Source organism: Jaculus jaculus, chromosome 11 (genome assembly GCF_020740685.1).
Source record: "Jaculus jaculus isolate mJacJac1 chromosome 11, mJacJac1.mat.Y.cur, whole genome shotgun sequence".
In the NCBI taxonomy this organism is placed as follows: Eukaryota; Metazoa; Chordata; class Mammalia; order Rodentia; family Dipodidae; genus Jaculus; species Jaculus jaculus.
The window spans coordinates 24,223,301-24,244,674 of NC_059112.1; the positions used below are offsets into that span (position 1 = coordinate 24,223,301).

A 21,374-nucleotide genomic window follows, 5' to 3' on the forward strand; every position below is an offset into this window, starting at 1 on the left:
TTATTTATTTATTTATTTATTTGAGAGTGACAGAAAGAGAGAAGGAGGAAGATAGAGAGAGAGAGAAAGAGAAAATGAGCATGCCAGGGCTTCCAGCCACTGCAAACGAACTCCAGATGCGTTCGCTCTCTTGTGCATCTGGCTAACGTGGGTCCTGGGGAAATGATCCTCAAACTGGGGTCCTTAGGCTTCACAGGCAAGCACTTAACCACTAAGCCATCTCTCCAGCCCAATATTTTATATTATTTATTTAAGAGAGAGATACAGAAATAAGTAGAGAGAGAGAATGGACATGCCAGGACCTCCAGCCATTGCAAATGAACTCCAGATGCATGCACCCCTTTGTGCATCTGGCTTACGTGGGTCCTGAAGAATTGAGCCAAGGTCCTTTGGCTTTACAGTCAAGCACCTTAATGGCTAAGCCAAATCTCCAGCCCTAATGTTAGTTTTTATCCAGAGAGAATTTACTTTTCCTTCTAGCAAAAGACTGGGTATTAGCAGTCTAAGATCACCTTAATCCAATTAGAAACTGAGATGGCTAGAACTTGGGCTACAACTTCCTGAGAACCAGACCACTATTACCCAGGGTATATTCCTATGTTCCAAAGGAAAACTTGGTTATTTGGCAGGATACCTTTCCTAATCAGACCTGGATTTCTACTTTTTGTCTCCCTGGCTCTGGGATAATGTCAACAATTTTGTTTACTTTCTTTTATAAAGTTTATTTATTTATTTTCAAGGAGAGAGGGGGTGGAGAATGGGTTCACCAGGGCCTCTAGCTGCTGCAAATAAACTCCAAATGCATGTGCCATTCTGTGTATGACTTTACATGGGTACTGGGTAATAAAACCCTGGTCATTTGGCTTTGCAGGCAAGCACCTTAACCACTGAGTCATCTCTCCAAACCCCAATTTTGTTTACTTTTTGAACCTCACTGAACTAATAATAAAATGTGATTTTTTGTTCTCATGATTCAGCAAGAAGTTTAAGTAAATACAGAAGCATAAAAAACTTTCTAATCTTGATGTCAACTTTGTCAATTAAGCACTTGTGTGAATATGTTCTTATCAGTTAAATGATAAGCCTCATCTACTTAAACCAAATGTTATTCAAACCTCAAATCATGTCAGAGCTAAATATCAAAAACTATTTCAAAGTACCAAGGTATTAATTACTTTATCCTATAGCTATTAAATCAGCATTAAATAAGGACAGCATGATATAAATCTGTGAGGACACTAACGATATACTTAGCATGTAGAGTTTATATGAAAAAGATAGAAAATTCAAACTTTTAACCATTGCTAAACTCTTTCAAAACAATAATCACCAAATAAATCTTTGTACATACTTTTACATCCCATTTTTGTGAAAAGTTTCTTCCCATCAGTATCCTTAGTTTGTGATTGTACTCCACAGACAAAAATTTTGGAAGTATTCTCATTTGTTAAGACTGACATATGGGCAGCTGTGTACCATGAGCCTGTATTGACCATTAAGATATCATCATCCATATTCAATAAAGCTCTTACAGAGTGAACAGCAAGACTTCTAGATTTGTCCTAAAAGATAATGTTATGATTAGATTTTGAAAGATTATGACTAGAAACAAGTTGATTTGTTTTTGATTTAGTTAAAAGAAAATAACTAGTAGAAACCTTCTAGCGATACCTAATCAACTTAGTAAAGCACCTTAACATATGTCTAATAAAAACCTAGCAAATAGCTGACAAATGTATTTTATACCAAAGCTTACTTCACCTAAGTTATGATTGTCATTTAATTTTTGTATTAATGAGGCAATTAACATTAGTAATGCCTTATCTGAGCTCTCATTTTTACCCCTTCATGCAGCCCATTCATCTGCTACTACAATCGTCTTAGCTCTCAAGTGCACTGTCACCCAACTGTTGCTAGTTCAGATTAAAATGAGAATATTTGAGAAGATTATAAGAGTGGGCAGATAAGGTAAGAGATTCTGTCTAAGAATATGGATGTGGGAGCCAGACAAACTGGCACATGCCTGTATTCTCAGTACTTAGAAGCTGAAATAGGAGGATCACCATGAGTCTGAGGCCAGCCTGGGCAGTATAGTGAGTTTGAGAACAGAGCAAATAGTGATTTACAAGCCAGACTGAGCTACAAAAACATGTGAGTATGAGGAAGGGATAAACCTTAGAAGACTAAGGTAAATCTAAGACAAGAACCATTTGTAAGTATGTAAAAATGAACTTAACCAATTATTTGGACCCTTTATTTGCATTGTATGAAAACCTCATCATACCTCACATTCTCTTCCTGTACCAGCAGCTATTTCTCAATTCTTACAGACCAAAGCTGTGATGCTGTATTAAGGAGAGTATAAGAAAGCATCACACTAGCACTTGGGAGGCAGAGGTAGGAGGATCGCCAAGAGTTCGAGGCCACCCTGAGAATACATAGAGAATTCCAGGTCAGCCTGAACCAGAGTGAGACCCTACCTCGAAAAACCAAAAAAGAAAAAAAAAAAATCACACATTGCATGCACTGCCTATTTATACATATCTTCCCCAGGAACAGAAGAAAAAGTGTCATAGTAACTTCTCTTCAATTCCTGCCAACATATCATTTTAGCTGTCAGCAATTTCCCCACTTAAGAGTATAGAGAAGGTAATATATTCTTTATAACTTCACATGAGACTACTAGGCTAAGGTATAACAGGAGCACTGACTGAAGTGGTATTATTTTTGATGAAGGTGACAATTTGGATTACAGACCTCCTTGATATGCCATAAAAATTGCAAACAATGCCAGGGACAGGGATCTCTGCATTAGCAGGATTATTCAGAACCATAATGAAAGTAAATAGTAGTTTACCTGGAAAATAAGTTTATAATCTTTGAAAAGATCTATATTTATAAGATCCTTTTTAAGATGAGATGGAAAAATTAAGACATTGTAGCAATGCTGGTCCACAGCAAAGACTTTATCGTCGAGATTCAATATAGATTTGACTTTATTATAGCCTTTTTTCTGTAAATCACTATAAACTTCTTCAGGGCTATAAATGTGAAATTAGAACATAATTACAAACAGAATGCATTAAAATGTATTTAATGAATACTCTGTCCCTGCAAAAAGAGAAATACATGTACATGTTACAGTTAATAAAACAAGTTTCCCAATAATTAGAAGATAATTAAAAACAGAAAATGTAACATATTTATATAATCTTATCTCCAATCAGAATTTAATTATAACTCTAATCATACCCCTGGATGTGCTCATCCCTACACTTATAAGGTAATATTTCTTGTTGCATTATTTTAAAAGGATGGAACCTTAAAATATGAATTAAAGCTGGCGTGGTGGTACATGCCTTTAATCCCAGCACTCGGAGGCAGAGGTAGGAGGATTGCTGTGAGTTCGAGGCCACCCTGAGATTACATAGTGAATTCCAGGCCAGCCTAGACCACAGTGAGACCCTACCTAGAAAAATAAAACAAAACAAAAAAATATATATAAGAATTAAAAGTGTGATTAAAACTCTTACCTGATTTTACAAGTATTTATCCAAGCATAAAGTGGCAAGGTGGAGGCCCTTAGTTCCTGTTTCCTAACTGTCTCTGGCAGAATGTGGTAAATTGAAAGGGCATCATGCTTGATTCGATATCTTGCCAATGCTGCAGCCAATTTTGTCTTAAAACTAAAGACAAAAAAAATCCACTTTTGATACTACTGTTTTTGAGAAAAGACTATCAATTAATTCTCCATTAGAAATATTAACAAATCACATTTAAAAGTTAAGCACATATGTCTCTCAATCCAATTTGATTTTTTTAAATCTTAAGTAAAAATCTGTCATACTTAAAAATAGAAACTTAAGAAGCCAGGTAAGGTGGCATACACCTTTCATTCTAGCACTCAGGAAGCAGATGCAGGAGGATCACTGTGTGAGGCCAGCCTGGGACTACGGAGTAAGTTTCAGGTCAGCCTGGGCTAGAGTGAGACTCACCACAAAAAATTTTTTTAATTAAAAAAATAGAAATTCAACAATCCTTTTTTCTTTCCTCTATTTTCACTGTCTCTTTATAATTGTATACTCCTCAAATATTTATATCATTGCTAGTTCAAAGAAATATTATTCAAGGAAAGGGTTATAGAATTTAGAATCCGGCTGGGTGAGATGGGCATGCCTTTAATCCCAGCATTCTGGAGGCAGAGGTAGGAGGATCACCATGAGTTGGAGGCCACCCTGAGACTACATAGTGAATTCCAGGTCAGTCTGAGCTACAGTGAGGCCTTACCTTTGCAAAAAAAAAAAAAAAAAAAGAAAGAAAGAAAGAAAGAAAGAAAGAAAGAAAGAAAGAAAGAAAGAAAGAAAGAGAGAAAGAAAGAAAGGAAAAGAAAAAAGAGAATTTAGAATCAGGCAGACCTGAAGCTAAGCCAGTTTTGTGACCTTAGGCATGTTACTTATTTCTTTTGTTGGTCTTGGGTTTCTCACTGTGAAGTGGTCAGCTTACCTTATTATTAGTGTAGTTAATACCAATCATGTGTACAAAATACTTAGTACAGGACTAGCATGTTGCAGGTAACCACTATAGTATTATGGCTAATATTATAAAAATGGTAATCATATAATCTAGACAAAATTCAAGAGCTTTCATTAATCTCCTTCTAGTACTTTAGTCCTGAATATCCCATAGTTCAAAGTTCCAAACAAAAAAGAAAAACAGGTTAGTGATACCACGAAGACATGATAAATTTTTAAGAAGCAATAACATAGCATTTCTTCCCAACTCATTTTCCTAGATGTTCCTAGTAGGAACCTAGCTGAAACAAATCTCAAGTACAAGCCTGCAGGAGAAATAAGGAAGAGATGCCACGAGAGCATCAAGTACAATCTGAGCTACACTTGCTGTGTGGTCCACAAAGACGACGTTCCTGGGAACTGCAATGATGTCCAGGTACATAATTACATAATTTCAAAGAATAACAGGATGTAGAACAAGGTTGGTAAATGAGAAGCAGCTAAATTAAATCATGGTTTCAGCAGCATCTGCTGAATACAACTTTCTTTTCCTTATGCCTACAAACTCCTTAGTCGAAATGTCACATCCATTCAACAGAATAACTCCTCTCCCATAAATGTTTATTTGGGAGCACTTGGGAAGGAAGGTTATCAAGCATTAAGCCTAGATCTATAATAAAATTAAATTTGTCTAGTTCTATGTCTAAATGTCACAGAGCTATAGCAGAAGACACTTAAAATGACATAGCATATTGCCATACACCAAAAATAAACATAAAGTAATTCTATACTATACACTGTAGATTTGACTAGAGAGTATTTTGTATAAAAAGAATATTTTGAAATACCTACTTATGTCAATTTTACTATGTTAAGTGCTATTGAGTCAATTATCCAATCAATTTGTATGTCAACACAGCTACCCAATTATCTTCTTCATCTATATCCCTGTTACACACAGTCAGAAGTGATTTTCTAAATGTTAAATTATCATTTTGTAATTCTTTTAAAAATATTTTGTTTATTTATTTGAGAGATAAAGAGGCAGAGAGAGAAAAAATGGTCATGCCAGGGCCTTTAGGTACTGCAAACAAACTTCAGATTCATGCGCCACCTTGTGCATCAAGCTTTACATAGATAGGTACTAGGGAATTGAACTTGGGTTCTTTGGCTTTGCTGGCAAGTGCCTTAGTGAATAAGTCATCTCTCCAGAGATTTTTTTTTAATTTGTTTTTTCCAGGTAGGGTCTCACTCTAGCCCAGGTAGACCTGGAATTTACTATATAGTCTCAGGGTGGCCTCAAACTCATGGTGATCCTCCTACCTCTGCCTCCCAAGTATTGGGATTAAAGACGTATGCCTCCATGCCCAGCCATTTGGTAATTCTTAATCTTAAAGCTTAGATGAATTCCATTAGCCATAGAACAGAATCCTAAATCCTCATCATGATATATTAGAATATCAGTAATTAAACCTTAATCAGCTCTTCTAGCCTTAGCTCCACCATTCCCATCCATAAATCTCTCTCCAGTCACACCTGGAAGTATTTGCTGGTGCTAGAATATGCCCTCTCTCCTCTCTCTTTCTCTCTCTTCCCTTACAATTCTGAATTAAATTTCCTGGGTTCAATTTTTTGTTCTACTAATTACTATTCGTGTGCCTTTAGGCAAGTTATTTGACTTTTTCAAGCTTTAGGGATTAGTAAATACTTTAGTAATTTAGTAATTAGTACTAGCAGTAATGACTATTAGTAATTGAAAGTACAAACTCAAGATCATCAAGCAAAGATTATCTGTTTATTTTTTACTACTATTAAGTAAGTGCTATAATCAGAGCTGGAGCTATAAAGATTATCATAGTCTTTGACCACACATGGTAGCACAAGGAGGCAGAAGCAGGACTGTTGCAAGGTCCAGGTCAGCCTGATCTACCAAGCATGTACCAGGCCAGCCAGGGCTATAGAGAGAAACCCTGTTCCCACCCTCAAAGAAAGCATTCTGTAATCTGTACCTTAATGGTTAAACAGACATACAAACAATCACATCACAAAATGAGGAATGATGTATGACACATTAAAATAAAAAAAGTGAGAAATAGGAGAATCACCATGAGTTCAAGGCCACTCTGAGTCTACATAGTGAACAACCTGAGCTACAGTGAGACCCTACCTCAAGAAAACAATGTGTGTGTGTGTGTGTATGCATATATATATAAAATATATATATATATCATATATATGAAATATATCAGAAAGTATCCAGGCGTGGTGGTGTATGCCTTTAATCCCAGCACTTAGGAGGACAAGGTAGGAGGATCACTGTGAGTTTGAGGCCAGCCTGAGACTACATAGTGAATTTTAGGTCAGCCTGAGCTACAGCCAGATCCTATCTCTAAAAACTAAAAAAAGGAAAAAAGGAAAAAAAAAACCCTCAAAATTAGCACCAAGGTACTTCTAAGAGTAGAAGCTTGAGTTAATTATTAAAGGATGAGAAAGAATTTTCCATACTGCAAGAAAAGACCTAGCATTTTTCCAGACCACTTTGCACATCTGGTTTTATGTGGGCACTGGGGAAATTGAACCTGGGCCAGATGTCATAAATGACAATGGTTTCAGGCTATTTTCAATTGTTGTTGTTATGTTGCAGTATAAAAAAACTATTAGCCCATTTTTTAGTCTACTTTGTACTTACAAAATATAGGAGACTGAGTAATTTATGACGAGTAGAAATTTATTTCTCACAGTTCTAAAGGCTGGGAAGTCTAAAATTATGGCAGTTAGCAAAAGACAGACGATTATAAGAGAAGAGAACCCACTTCTACAATCCCAGGACCTTATATATGTTAGGCAAGCAATCTATCACTGAGCTATATTCCCCACCCCTTCAAGCTTTTAGTTTTCTTTTGTGGTTTGTGAGCATTTTATTTGTCTTGTTTTTCTCCTGTGGTTCAGACAAAATTTCTCTGCTGTTTCAAGACTCTGCCCCTCTTCAGTAATGTTGATTCTAATGGTTTCTATCCCTACATATAATATTCCTCCCAAGCTTCCCGAGGATGACAGATTGGCAATTCAGGTATAGGTTCAACTTATTGCTAATCTATATTATACAGAAATGCTATTTGCTTGATAATACATGCAAAAGGGGACTTTTGGTTACCATCGATTCAAATAATATAAAGGCAAAATAACTTGAGTTGCTTCCTGGAGTAAATGACATGTGTTTATAAGATAGGTAACATTAATATTTAAGTTTCACTGGTAACAGTAAAATGTATTTGTGAGATAGCTGGTTCGTATGACACTAGGGATTTTGACTCTCTTGTAGGTGACTGTAGTACTTTAGACATTTCTTGATTTTGGATTTAACTGATAACTGCTGTTCTATCTTAGTGTTTTACCACTTAGAATTTAAGAACTTATAATGCTTAGCTTTTGGATTCTTATCTGTCTCATGAATTTATGCTGATTGTGCTATTCATTATTTTATATTCCTAGGCCAAGCCCTAGATGTTAGGAGGGTAAGGTTTTACATATTGAGACATTTACCCAAATTTTTCACAATTTAATTAGATGGTAGTCATAGAGCTTCTGATGGAGATCAAGGAACTGGCTTCATTCTTTCATAGAATTTCATAGAAGTACTATGCCATCCTTTCTGGAGAAGAACTTTCCATTTCTTGGCATAAGAGTTAGAATTATGCAGAAAGCACCTGCCTCCTCAGCTACAAGCCTTTTAATAAGACATTTGTAGGGTGTGGTGCCACAAATTTGTAAGTTCAGCCCTTGGTGGCTAGAAGCAGGAGGACCAGGAGTCCAAGATCATTCTTGGTTACATAAGGAGTTCTAGGCCATCCTTCCATGAGTCCGTATCTTGAAAGAAAAAAGAAGAAGAAGAAAGAAAGAAAGAAAGAAAGAAAGAAAGAAAGAAAGAAAGAAAGAAAGAAAGAAAGAAAGAAAGAAAGAAAGAAAGGGGAGGGAGAAAGAAAATCAAAACTGAAACATAATGCATTAGTATATGCAGGAAGGTAAAGCTCTCATGGTCAATACACCTCTCAAAAGGCTGCACCTCCCAACACTACCACATTGGAATGAGGTTTTCAACACATGAAGTCTGGGGTCACATTCCAACCATAGCATACAATAACATTTTTCACATACTTGCTATGTGTCTGATTCCAATCCCAGCACTGTACTTTATATGCACTAATTTTATTATTATTTTTGTTGTTGTTTTTGTTTTTGAGGTAGGGTCTCACTCTAGCCCAGGCTGACCTGGAATTCACTATGTAGTCTCAGGGTGGCCTCAAACTCATGGCGATCCTCCTACCTCCCAAGTGCTGGGATTAAAGGTGTATACCACCATGCCTGGCTTTTTTTCCATATATTTTTAACACATAGTAAGTTATACATAACACATAGTAAGTTTAGCCAATGAAACTACTGATTTTTCACATTTGTTTTATGCTATATTTTTTTAAGATCTGCAAATAAAATTAAGAAAACAGAAATAGTTGTTTCAAATGAAATTTAACTTATATGTCTGCTAAAACTATTGGGAGTTTTTAATGATTTCCCACATACTTACACTCTGGATTTTTTTGTTTTGTTTTTTGAGGTAGGGTTTCACTCTAGCCCAGGCTGACCTGAAATTCACTATGTAGTCTCAGGGTAGCCTCAAACTCACAGCGATCCTCCTACTTCTGCCTCCCAAGTTCTGGTATTAAAGGCGTGAGCCACCATGCCTGGCACAATCTGGATCTCATAAGTCAACCTTTTAAATCAATTTGATTTTTAATTGGATATTTAATTTGTTCAAGACTGTTTATAAAGGAACTCAAGACACTAACCAACTTTTACATTTTTCCATATATATATTTCTTGTTTGTTTGCTTGCTTGTTTTAGGAGGTAGGGTTTCACTCTAGTCCAGGCTGATCTGGAATTCACTATGTAGTCTCAGGCTGGTCTTGAACTCATGGTGATCCTCCTACCTCTGCCTCCTGAGTGCTGGGATTAAAGGTATGTGCCATCATGCCTGGCTTTTTTTCCATATACTTTAACACATACTAAGTTATACTGCATAAAGTTTAGCCAATGAAACCACTACTGATGATTTCACATGACATCTTTTAGCTTGTACCTGTTAAGAAGGTTCTCTACTTCTTGAACTTCTGATATGGACTCTTCATTACAAGGAAGCACACGAGCTTGAAATTTTCTATCTTGGAAATCATACAGCATCACAATAACAAGGCTGCTCAAATGATCTGGCTACCAAGGGGAGATGCACATCCCATTATTTTTCATAACAGAACAGGAGCATGATAAGTTTTAGATTACAAAATTAGGAAATATTTAATTAGATTTGAAAATAGGGAAGATGTGCTGGAGAGATGGTTCAGCAGTCAAAGGCACTTGTTTACAAAGCCTATCTGAGTTAAATCCCAACTACCCATATAAAGCCATATACACAATGTGGTCCATGTGTCTGGAGTTCACTTGCAGTAGCAAAAGGCCTGACACTATACTTTCTCTCTGCACCACATAAATAAATAAAAATACTAAAAATGAAGATAGGAAGATCTTCAAAATAGGGAGAAAATCCAGTTTAAAAGAAAACTTTTCAGGGATGGAGAGATGGCTTAGAGGTTAAGGTGCTTTCCTGCAAAGCCTAAGGACCCATGTTCTACTCCCCAGATCCCATGTAAGCCAGATGCACAGTGAGGCAAGTGCAAGGTCATGAATGCCCACTAGGTGGCACAAGAGTCTCATCAATGGCTGAGGCCCTGGTGTACCAATTCTCTCTCTCTCAAATAAAATAAGAATGTTAAGAAAAAAAAGCCCGGACTAACCCTGCTTCAAAAAAGACAAAAAAAAAAAAAAAAAAAAGAATAGGCTGGAGAGGTGGCTGAGCAGTTAAGGTGCTTACCTGCAAAGCCTAGCAACCCAGGGTTTGATTCCTCAGGCCCCATGTAAAGCAGATGTACAGAGTGGCACATGCATCTGGAGTTTGTCTACAGTGGTGGGGGGCCTTGGTGTGCTCATTCTTTCTGTCTCCCTGTCTGTCTTCTTGCTACCTCTGTCTGCTTGCAAGTAAATAAAACTATTAAAAAAAAAAAGAAAAAAAACTTCAAAAACTAAAACTTTGCAGACCATACATCAAAATGACAGGACAAGGGATAGTATTAAGATTATTAGAAGGAAAAAGGTATTAGAAGTAGGAAAGAACCTTTTTTCAATATTTTATTTATTTACAAGCAGAGAGGAACATGGAGAGAAAAAAAAGAGAGGGTGGATGGGCATGCCAGGGCCTCTAGCCACTGCAAACAAACTCAAGATGCATGTGCCACTTTGTGCATCTGGCTTTACATGGCACTTGGGGATTAAACCCAGGGCAGCAGGTTTTACAAGCCAGTGTCTTTAATGACTGAGCCATCTCCCCAGCTCAAGAACCTATACTTTGAAGAGATCTAAGTATTCAGCAAACTATTATTTACATCTGAACGGTTCTAAAACATAATCATGAGACAAGCTAATTATAAAAGTTGTCTACTTACTATTGTGGTACTTGGGAAAATATAGCTGTCTATTAATATAGTTTCCAAAATATCTTGATCTGAAAGACAAGGGAAAAGTCTATTATCAAAAATACCAAAGCTGAAAATAAAAACTTTAGAATTAAATGCACCTTAAATAATATCATAAAAAAGAACTTTACTTTCACATCTAAAATATAACTCAATTATTTTATTATTATTTTTTAAAATTTTAGGCAGAGAGAGAAAATTGGCATGCCAGAGCCTCAGCCACTGAAATTGAACTCCAGATGCTTGGGCCACCTAGTGGGTATGTATGACCTTGTGTTTGCCTCACCTTTGTGTGCCTCCATTCTTAATAAAGACATTATATTATAATGGAATGATTAAATATTAATAACTGTTCTGAACCCTGCACCATTATGGCTTAGGCTCCAGATAGAATCATAGTCAAAGCATTATCTAAGTGGTCAGAAAGGAATTTTGATCTTTAATTTATTATTGCCTTTGGAAGATGTTAAAGAGGATCTAATTAGCAAGGTCATCTTATTCTTTTATTTACTTATTTATTTGAGAAAGAGGCAGAGAGAGTAGGCACGCCAAGGCCTCCAGCCATTTCAAATAAAGTCCAGACACATGCATCACCTTGTATATCTGGCTTACATGGGTCCTGGGGAATCAAATCTGGGTCTTTTGGCTTTGCATACAAGTGCTTTAACCATTAAGCCATCTCTCCAGGCCCGGTTATCTTTTATTTTTGTTTTCATAGCCCAGGCTGACCTGGAATTCACTCTGTAGTCTCAGGGTGGCCTTGAACTCATGGCAATCTTCCTACCTCTGCCTCCCGAGTGCTGGGATTAAAGGGGTGCACCACCATGCCTGGCTTTTAAAATTTTTGTAATTGTTTCAATTAATTATTTTTTCTTTTTTGGTACTCTCATTAGTTTATTTTACAACTGGTATTCATATTAAAATATATCTCCCAGAATGTCATATTTGTAAATTAATACAAATATATACAAATACAAATATAAATTGGCTATAGCACTTTCTGAACTGTTAAGTAACTATAAGTTTTCACATTTTCTGTTTTTAAATTTCCCTTATTTCTGTCTATCTTTCTGAAATATTTCATATTTGCAGTTCAGAAAACTTATTAACAAATTCATGTCTTCTTTTCCCATACCTTTAATACAAAAAAATTAATCAGGGATTTTCATCTGACATTTCACTATATTCAGGATTCATAAGGACAACATCATTAGTGCAACCTAGAATAGAACAATTTATAACTCAGATATTTAGTAAAACTACCGAAGACATTCATGGGATGATATTTAATTGAAGACTCAAATGACAAGGAGTTCTCATGTAAAGATCTCATGGGTGATGACAGCAGTCCAAGTAGCGAAAAACAGATGATTGCTGCAAAGGTACTAGATAGAAATAAGCGGACATATTTTTAAACCTCCTCAAAGTTAAAGAGTATTTTTATATACTTAAATGATATCATATAAGATGCTTTAGTCAAGTAAATGGAAAACAAGGCATGTTTCAATTCATTCAACATTCATGGAAAACCTATAATATAATATATACATTGAAAACTTATTATATATAATGTACACACTGAATGTTAATCTTCATTTGGGAGATGGTAAAATGAAAGAAAACTAATTTGGAAGCACAGACTACAATTTCCATAGGAAATATTTACCCATATTTTAGCCACTGATTAGGGTACAAGGTAATATTCCCATTTCATCATACATGAGGGACTTCTAACAGCACAACTGTGTAGGCTGCAGAGCTCTGCACAGTGGAACTGATGGATGCCTACAAAACAGCAGGGGCAGTATAAAGGAGAGTAGAACACGATTTTGCCACCATTGCAATTGTTTTCTAGGGATAGTATCACCTTCATGCTGCCTTTGATCTTGTTCAGAAAGCATTATTTCTGCATGTCTAAAATTTCCATAACATTTTGACATTGTGATGCCAGTGTTAATAATAGCTATACCTTATACAATATGTTCTATGTGCTAGACAACTAAAGGTTTTCATATGTCCTAATTTATTTAATTTTCACAACAATTCTATGAGTTAGCTACCATTTCTATCACTGGTTATAGGAGATGGAGCTGGTGTTCACTCACACATGAACCTACAGACTAGGGACTCCGAGGGAGCCTGGCCTCCAAGCATGTGCTCTTTAGTATGTTGTTCTGCCTTTCCTCATTTTATTCTTATAACAGCCCAGATCACACTGCAAATGTCTTATGAGGCTGTTAGGGCCCAGTAATAGGTTGCTAGGCACTTAATCCCATACTTCCAATTACTCCTATGGGCGCAAGCAATTATCACATCTTCTTTTAGTCTATTGAAAAGAACTTAGCTCACTTTCCTGGTAGACTCTCCCTACCCTTTATTCATTATTCTTTATGAGCAAGAACTGGAGTTTGACTGGTGAAATTGGAAGGAGCAGGGTCCCTCTCGTCCCATCCATTTCTCTCTTGCAAATGTGTCTGCAGGAGTTATGCATACATTCCAAGGGTTTAGAGGTCTATACTAACCTAGTTGTGCCATGGAGTAGGAGGGAAGTCTCTAGTTGAGGAGCAAAGTATCTGTGAATCTACCAGACTGCAAGGCTAAAACCATGCCCCCAAACATTTCTCCCTTATCTGGTTCTAAACTCAGATGTAAAGGAGGAATGTTACTAACTGAACTCCTAAGATATACAGTTCATTTGGACATCATTCCCATTTAGGAAAATGGAAAATGTTTCCTTTGACTCTCCCCTAGGTTTGTTCCCTCCTTCCTTCCATCCCTCCCTGTCCGTTCTGAAGATATCAGACATGGACTGAAACTATATAGTAGAAAATGACTTTGAATTTCTGATCATTCTGCCTCCATGTTCTAAGTGTTGGGATTATGGGCATGCACCACCATATCCAGTTTATGTGGTGCTAAGGATCAAACCCAGGGCCTTGTACAGACTAGGTAGACATTCTGTTGTCATAAAGTTTCTTCATATGAGGAATTTCTAAAATTTTCACTCAAATAATGACAATACCTTCCTGTAATCATAACTATAGGTATTTGTGGATCTTTTGGTTGTGGAAAGAAGGAAAACTCAGCAAACAAAAACAAAACAAACAAACAAAAAAAGAATAGCCACTAACACTTTTGAAAAAAAATGCTTCAGAAGGGCTGGAGATATTGCTTAGTGGTTAAGGCTCTTGCTTGCAAAGCCTAAAGGATTGGGTTCAATTCCCCAGTACCCATGTAAATCCAGATGCATAAAGTGGCACATGTATCTGGAGTTTATTTGCAGTGGCTAGAAGTCAGGGTGTAACCCTTCTCTCTCATACTCTTTCTCTTCTTTTCTCTTTCTCTCTATCTATCCTAGGAAATAAATAAATAAAATATTTTTTAAACTTCTTGAGAAGTATATATGGAAAAGCAGTTGCATCACCAAATACAAAATATCTACAGTAGTTTGGTCCTAGGCTGCTGAGTTACCTGTTGCATTGTGATTCATCAGGAAAATGACAGATCAATAACCTCATGCTTCGGCTATCCCCGAAGAGGTTAAAGCAGTTCTCTTGAGTAATAAAAACAGTACTTTTTAGTTATATAATTTTTAATTCACAAAATACTTAATTTCATTTGGTATAAATGAAATGAGAGCTTCTCATTTTGCAGGTGAAAATATTGAGGGAAGCTCAATAATAAATGAAATGGTATGTCTAAAAAAGAAGCAGTGAGGATAAAAAGAAACATTTCACCTAGATGGAAGAGTAACAATCTTCATCAATTATTCTAGGTTTTTTTTTCTTTTTTGTATGTGTGTGTGTGGAATCACTTTGTTTTATTTTAAAGGTGTGTGCCACCATGCCTGCCTTCTTTTTCTTTTGAATATTCAGTATTCTTTGATACATACAGAGATTATTTTAACAATAAATAAATTAGCTGCTTGCACTGTACTATTTTGACAGAATCAAGCTACTACCAACTTCTGTAAGAACAGATCTCTCTTCACTAGTAATTTTATCTTGTTCAGCAGAAAAGTGACCTTGGAGTTATTTGGTAAAACAAGACTGGTGGCTCTTTCAGAAAACATTATACTGAGTCCTTTAAATGTTCAAAAAAGTTAGTCAGATAAAATAAACTAGGGGCTTGAAAGAGCTAAGAGTACAAAAGATATCAACAAAGAAACAAGCAATAAAACTGAAAACCAAAAAATACTTAACATTAGTATAATTGAGAGATTTGGATTTTTTCCCTGTTTTCTCCAAAACAATATGATAAAAGTATCTAATTACCTATCTAAAAACTCAAAACCAAAAGGTCCATTACCCAAGATCTCTTTAGTTTGTGCAATAACCTTTAAAGCCTTACTGCTGCTCTTAAAGACCTCAAAGAGTAAATCTCCTTTTCTAAACCATGATTCCCTGAGCCTAAAATGTTTAAGCAAAATATGAATTTGTAAAATTTCACATGAAATATTTATAGAGTACTGATAATGCAGAAGATGAAATGAAATGCAAAGAACTTTCAAGATTTTCAAAGTAAAATATCAGCTTTTGTTTTGGGAAACTCACCACATCAGAATTCTGAATTTTTTTAAGTGAGGTTAGAGGGATCAAACCCAAGGCCTAACAGATGCTAAGCCAATATTCTATCACTGAACTATACTACAGACCTTGAGCTAATCTTGATTAACTCAAGATGACCCTCCTACCTCAGCCTCCTCATTGCTGGGATTAAAAGCAAATGCCATGATGCACAACTGCAAGAATATTTTTTAAACAATTATACAACCAGCAACATATTATTTTACAGTACAAAATTATGAAAAAGATCATTTTAGCTGGGCACAATGGCACATGCCTTTAATCCTAGCACTCAGGAGGTAGAAGTAGGAGGATTGCCATGAATTCAAGGCCACTATGTAGTGAATTTCAGGTCAGCCTGGGCTAGAGTGAGACCCCCACCTTAAAAAAAAAAAAAAAAAAGAGCATTTACCAGGATAGTTGCACATGCCTATAATCCCAGCATTTGGGAGGCCAAGGCACAAGGAGCATTAGTTTAAGGCCAACCTGGGGTATATAGACCCACATAGTAAGACCCTAAAAATAAATAAGTAAATACAAGTTTAAGGCGGAAGAGATGGCTTCACTTTTTACAGATGGCACTTTTTCATTTCATCTGTTTCTCTCTCTCTCTCTTTTGGCTTTTTGAGGTAGGGTTTCACTCTAGCTCAGGCTGACCTGGAATAGTCTCAGGGTGGCCTCCAACTCACGGCGATGCTCCTACCTCTGCCTCCCGAGTGCTGGGATTAAAGGCATGCGCCACCACGCCCAGCTTCTCTCTTTAATACTCTGATATGTGTGATCTCTCATAAACTAAACTACAAGGTGTAAATACACAAAACCACAGTGAACACATGTAAGAAGGGAGGATGATTAAACTTAGATGCTTCAGTAGATTCTTGTTCTCCGCTAATGGAATTGTTTCTTTTTCTTTTTCTCTTTGTATAGACAATGTATGGCTATATAGTCCAGTCTAGCCTGAAACTTGAAATCCTCCCACCTGAGTCTAAAAAGTGCTGGATTACAGACGTGCACCACCACGCCTAGCTCCTGTTCAGTTTAATGGCTGTGCACTACACAGTCATTTACACAGGAATTTCTCTAGTTCCTTGAACATTTAATTCACAAAGCTAAGCATATGGGCGAAAATGAAATAAACCCTGATGTTTGAGGGATCGGTGAGAGGGGCTGGAGCTGTTATTCCTGCATTCCGCATATCACATTTTATCTTTTTACTTTTTAAAATTTTTACTTGAGAGAAAGAGAAATGGGCACACCAGGGCCTCCAGACACTGCAAATGAACTCCAGAAGCATATGCCACCTTGTGCAGCTGGCTTATGCGCGTTCTGGGGAATCGAACCTCGGTCCTTAGGCTTCATAGGCCAGCGCCTAAACCGCCGAGCCGCTTCTCCGCCCTCTACCCCTTTGCCGCGTTCGTGTCCTCGGCTGAGACGGGGTCTCTGGGCTGCCACGCTGTGCCCGCGCTAGCGGCGATCCTCCTGCCTCGTTCCCTTCCGGGCCCATCTTCAAGAGCGGCGCTACTCACACTTGAGGGTGCTGAAGGCCAGCTCGTAGGACAGGCGCTGCGAGGACTCGTCCCCGCGCAGGGACCAGAACGGCAGGGGCTCCTTCCCGTAGTGGATTATGACCTTCTCTGGAGACTTTTCCATTCGAATACCAAGGAAGACGTTCGCCGCCATAACGTACACGGAGTCGGGGTAGCCGGTTTTCTCCGGGACCTCAGGTGAACCCTTCTCCCTGCTCGCCGCGTCCGCCGACAGCCCCAGTGGAGCGAGGTCGCCCGTCTCCTCCAGGTCGCCCTCCGTCACCACCACGGCCGTCACGGGCTCCTGCATGTCGGCGCCCTCCGCCGCGCCCGCCTCCAGCGTCAACGGCCGCTCCCGGGGCTGCGGGGCAGAGTGGTCGCGGTCATCTTCCGGCGTCTCTGCGGAGAGAGCGGGCCGTGGGGGTGCCGTCGTCGTCGTCGGGCAGCATCCGGGGCACTGAGGCGACAGCGGCGCCCCGGGGCGGGACGCGCACCCGCCTCCCCCTCGGGCCACATGGCTGCCCGGCGCCGCCGCCGCGCCCGGGGCCCGCGGGGGCCGTTTCCGTCCGCAGCGCGCGGCACCCACGGCACCCACGGCACCCACGGCACCCACGCCGGATTCGCGCAGGGGGACGTTCGGGGTGTGTGTGTGTGAGGGGCACGTTCCCGGGTGTGTGTGAAGGGGACGTTCTTGGGTGCGTGTGTGTAACGGGGACGTTCCCGGGTGTGTGTGTGTGTGTGTGTGTGTGTGTGTGTGAGGGGGACGTTCCCGGGGTGTGTGTGTGTGTGTGTGAGGGGGACGTTCGGGGTGTGTGTGTGTGTGTGTGTGAGGGGGACGTTCCCGGGTTGTGTGTGTATGTGTGTGTGAGGGGGACGTTCCCGGGGGGTGTGTGTGTGTGTGTGTGTGTGTGTGTGTGTGTGAGGGGGACGTTCTCGGGGTGTGTGTGTGGGGGGGGGGGACGTTCGGGGTGTGTGTGTGTGTGTGTGTGAGGGGGACGTTCCCGGGTTGTGTATGTATGTGTGTGTGAGGGGGACGTTCCCGGGGTGTGTGTGTGTGTGTGTGAGGGGGACGTTCCCGGGGTGTGTGTGTGTGTGTGTGAGGGGGACGTTCTCGGTGTGTGTGTGTGTGTGTGTGTGTGTGAGGGGGACGTTCCCGGGTTGTGTGTGTGTGTGTGTGTGAGGGGGACGTTCTCGGGGTGTGTGTGTGTGTGTGAGGGGGACGTTCCCGGGTTGTGTGTGTGTGTGTGAGGGGGACGTTCTCGGGGGGGGGTGTGTGTGTGTGTGTGTGTGAGGGGGACGTTCCCGGGTTGTGTGTGTGTGTGTGTGTGAGGGGGGACGTTCTCGGGGTGTGTGTGTGTGTGTGAGGGGGACGTTCCCGGGTTGTGTGTGTGTGTGTGAGGGGGACGTTCCCGGGTTGTGTATGTATGTGTGTGTGAGGGGGACATTCCCGGGGTGTGTGTGTGTGTGTGTGAGGGGGACGTTCCCGGGGTGTGTGTGTGTGTGTGTGAGGGGGACGTTCCCGGTGTGTGTGTGTGTGTGTGTGAGGGGGACGTTCCCGGGGTGTGTGTGTGTGTGTGTGAGGGGGACGTTCTCGGGGTGTGTGTGTGTGGGGGGGGACGTTCGGGGTGTGTGTGTGTGTGTGTGTGAGGGGGACGTTCCCGGGTTGTGTATGTATGTGTGTGTGAGGGGGACGTTCCCGGGGTGTGTGTGTGTGTGTGTGAGGGGGACGTTCCCGGGGTGTGTGTGTGTGTGTGTGAGGGGGACGTTCTCGGTGTGTGTGTGTGTGTGTGTGTGTGTGAGGGGGACGTTCCCGGGTTGTGTGTGTGTGTGTGTGTGAGGGGGACGTTCTCGGGGTGTGTGTGTGTGTGTGAGGGGGACGTTCCCGGGTTGTGTGTGTGTGTGTGAGGGGGACGTTCTCGGGGGGGGGGTGTGTGTGTGTGTGTGTGTGAGGGGGACGTTCCCGGGTTGTGTGTGTGTGTGTGTGTGAGGGGGACGTTCTCGGGGTGTGTGTGTGTGTGTGAGGGGGACGTTCCCGGGTTGTGTGTGTGTGTGTGAGGGGGACGTTCCCGGGTTGTGTATGTATGTGTGTGTGAGGGGGACGTTCCCGGGGTGTGTGTGTGTGTGTGTGAGGGGGACGTTCCCGGGGTGTGTGTGTGTGTGTGTGAGGGGGACGTTCTCGGTGTGTGTGTGTGTGTGTGTGTGTGTGTGAGGGGGACGTTCCCGGGTTGTGTGTGTGTGTGTGTGTGAGGGGGACGTTCTCGGGGTGTGTGTGTGTGTGTGAGGGGGACGTTCCCGGGTTGTGTGTGTGTGTGTGAGGGGGACGTTCCCGGGTTGTGTGTGTGTGTGTGAGGGGGACGTTCTCGGGGTGTGTGTGTGTGTGTGTGTGTGAGGGGGGACGTTCTCGGTGTGTGTGTGTGTGTGTGTGTGTGAGGGGGACGTTCGGGGTGTGTGTGTGTGTGTGTGAGGGGGACGTTCCCGGGTTGTGTGTGTGTGTGTGTGTGAGGGGGACGTTCCAGGGGTGTGTGTGTGTGTGTGTGTGAGGGGGACGTTCGGGGTGTGTGTGTGTGTGTGTGAGGGGGACGTTCCCGGGGTGTGTGTGTGTGTGTGTGAGGGGGACGTTCGGGGTGTGTGTGTGTGTGTGTGAGGGGGACGTTCTCGGGGGGTGTGTGTGTGTGTGTGTGTGTGAGGGGGACGTACCCGGGGTGTGTGTGTGTGTGTGTGAGGGGGACGTTCTCGGGGGGGTGTGTGTGTGTGTGTGAGGGGGACGTTCCCGGGTTGTGTGTGTGTGTGTGTGAGGGGGACGTTCCCGGGGTGTGTGTGTGTGTGTGTGTGTGAGGGGGACGTTCTCGGGGGGGGGGGTGTGTGTGTGTGAGGGGGACGTTCCCGGGTTGTGTGTGTATGTGTGTGTGAGGGGGACGTTCCCGGGTTGTGTGTGTGTGTGTGTGTGAGGGGGACGTTCCCGGGGTGCGTGTGTGTGTGTGTGAGGGGGACGTTCCCGGGGTGTGTGTGTGTGTGTGTGAGGGGGACGTTCTCGGTGTGTGTGTGTGTGTGTGTGTGTGTGTGAGGGGGACGTTCCCGGGTTGTGTGTGTATGTGTGTGTGAGGGGGACGTTCCCGGGGTGTGTGTGTGTGTGTGTGAGGGGGACGTTCCCGGGGTGTGTGTGTGTGTGTGTGAGGGGGACGTTCCCGGGGTGTGTGTGTGTGTGTGTGAGGGGGACGTTCTCGGTGTGTGTGTGTGTGGGGGGGGACGTTCTCGGGGTGTGTGTGTGTGTGTGTGTGTGTGTGTGTGAGGGGGACGTTCCCGGGTTGTGTGTGTGTGTGTGTGTGAGGGGGACGTTCTCGGGGGGGGTGTGTGTGTGTGAGGGGGACGTTCCCGGGTTGTGTGTGTGTGTGTGAGGGGGACGTTCTCGGGGTGTGTGTGTGTGTGTGTGTGTGTGAGGGGGACGTTCTCGGGGTGTGTGTGTGTGTGTGTGAGGGGGACGTTCGGGGGGTGTGTGTGTGTGTGTGAGGGGGACGTTCCCGGGTTGTGTGTGTGTGTGTGTGTGAGGGGGACGTTCCCGGGTTGTGTGTGTGTGTGTGTGTGAGGGGGACGTTCCAGGGGTGTGTGTGTGTGTGTGTGTGAGGGGGACGTTCGGGGTGTGTGTGTGTGTGTGTGAGGGGGACGTTCCCGGGGTGTGTGTGTGTGTGTGTGAGGGGGACGTTCGGGGTGTGTGTGTGTGTGTGTGAGGGGGACGTTCTCGGGGTGTGTGTGTGTGTGTGTGAGGGGGACGTTCCCGGGTTGTGTGTGTGTGTGTGTGTGAGGGGGACGTTCTCGGGGTGTGTGTGTGTGTGAGGGGGACGTTCGGGGTGTGTGGGGGGGGGACGTTCCCGGGGTGTGTGTGTGTGTGTGTGAGGGGGACGTTCCCGGGGTGTGTGTGTGTGTGTGTGAGGGGGACGTTCCCGGGTGTGTGTGTGTGAGGGGGACGTTCCGGGTGTGTGTGTGTCAGGGGGACGTTCCCGGGTGTGTGTGTGTGAGGGGGACGTTCCCGGGGTGTGTGTGTGTGTGTGTGTCAGGGGGACGTTCCCGGGTGTGTGTGTGTGAGGAGAAGACGTTCGGGGTGTGTGTGGGGGGTGACGTTCGGAGGGTGTGTGTGTGAGGGGGACGTTCCGGGGTGCGTGTGTGTGATGAGGACGTTCGGGGTGTCTGAGGGG

The 21,374-nt window shown here is 42.0% G+C and overlaps 1 protein-coding gene across 1 annotated transcript in view; it reads right to left on the minus strand.

Moving 5' to 3' along the window:
- The window catches only part of Nsun7 (NOP2/Sun RNA methyltransferase family member 7), a 49,898-nt gene extending 32,404 nt beyond the window's left edge, over positions 1-17,494 (minus strand). The window contains exons 1-6 of the mRNA XM_004658835.2: positions 17,185-17,494; positions 11,064-11,122; positions 9,647-9,777; positions 3,534-3,686; positions 2,858-3,041; positions 1,352-1,562 (exon numbers count right to left, since the gene is read on the minus strand). Of these exons, the coding sequence (XP_004658892.1) occupies positions 1,352-1,562; positions 2,858-3,041; positions 3,534-3,686; positions 9,647-9,777; positions 11,064-11,122; positions 17,185-17,494 (1,048 nt within the window). The remainder of the gene's footprint in view (positions 1-1,351; positions 1,563-2,857; positions 3,042-3,533; positions 3,687-9,646; positions 9,778-11,063; positions 11,123-17,184) is intronic.
- Positions 17,495-21,374: the final 3,880 nt, after the last annotated feature.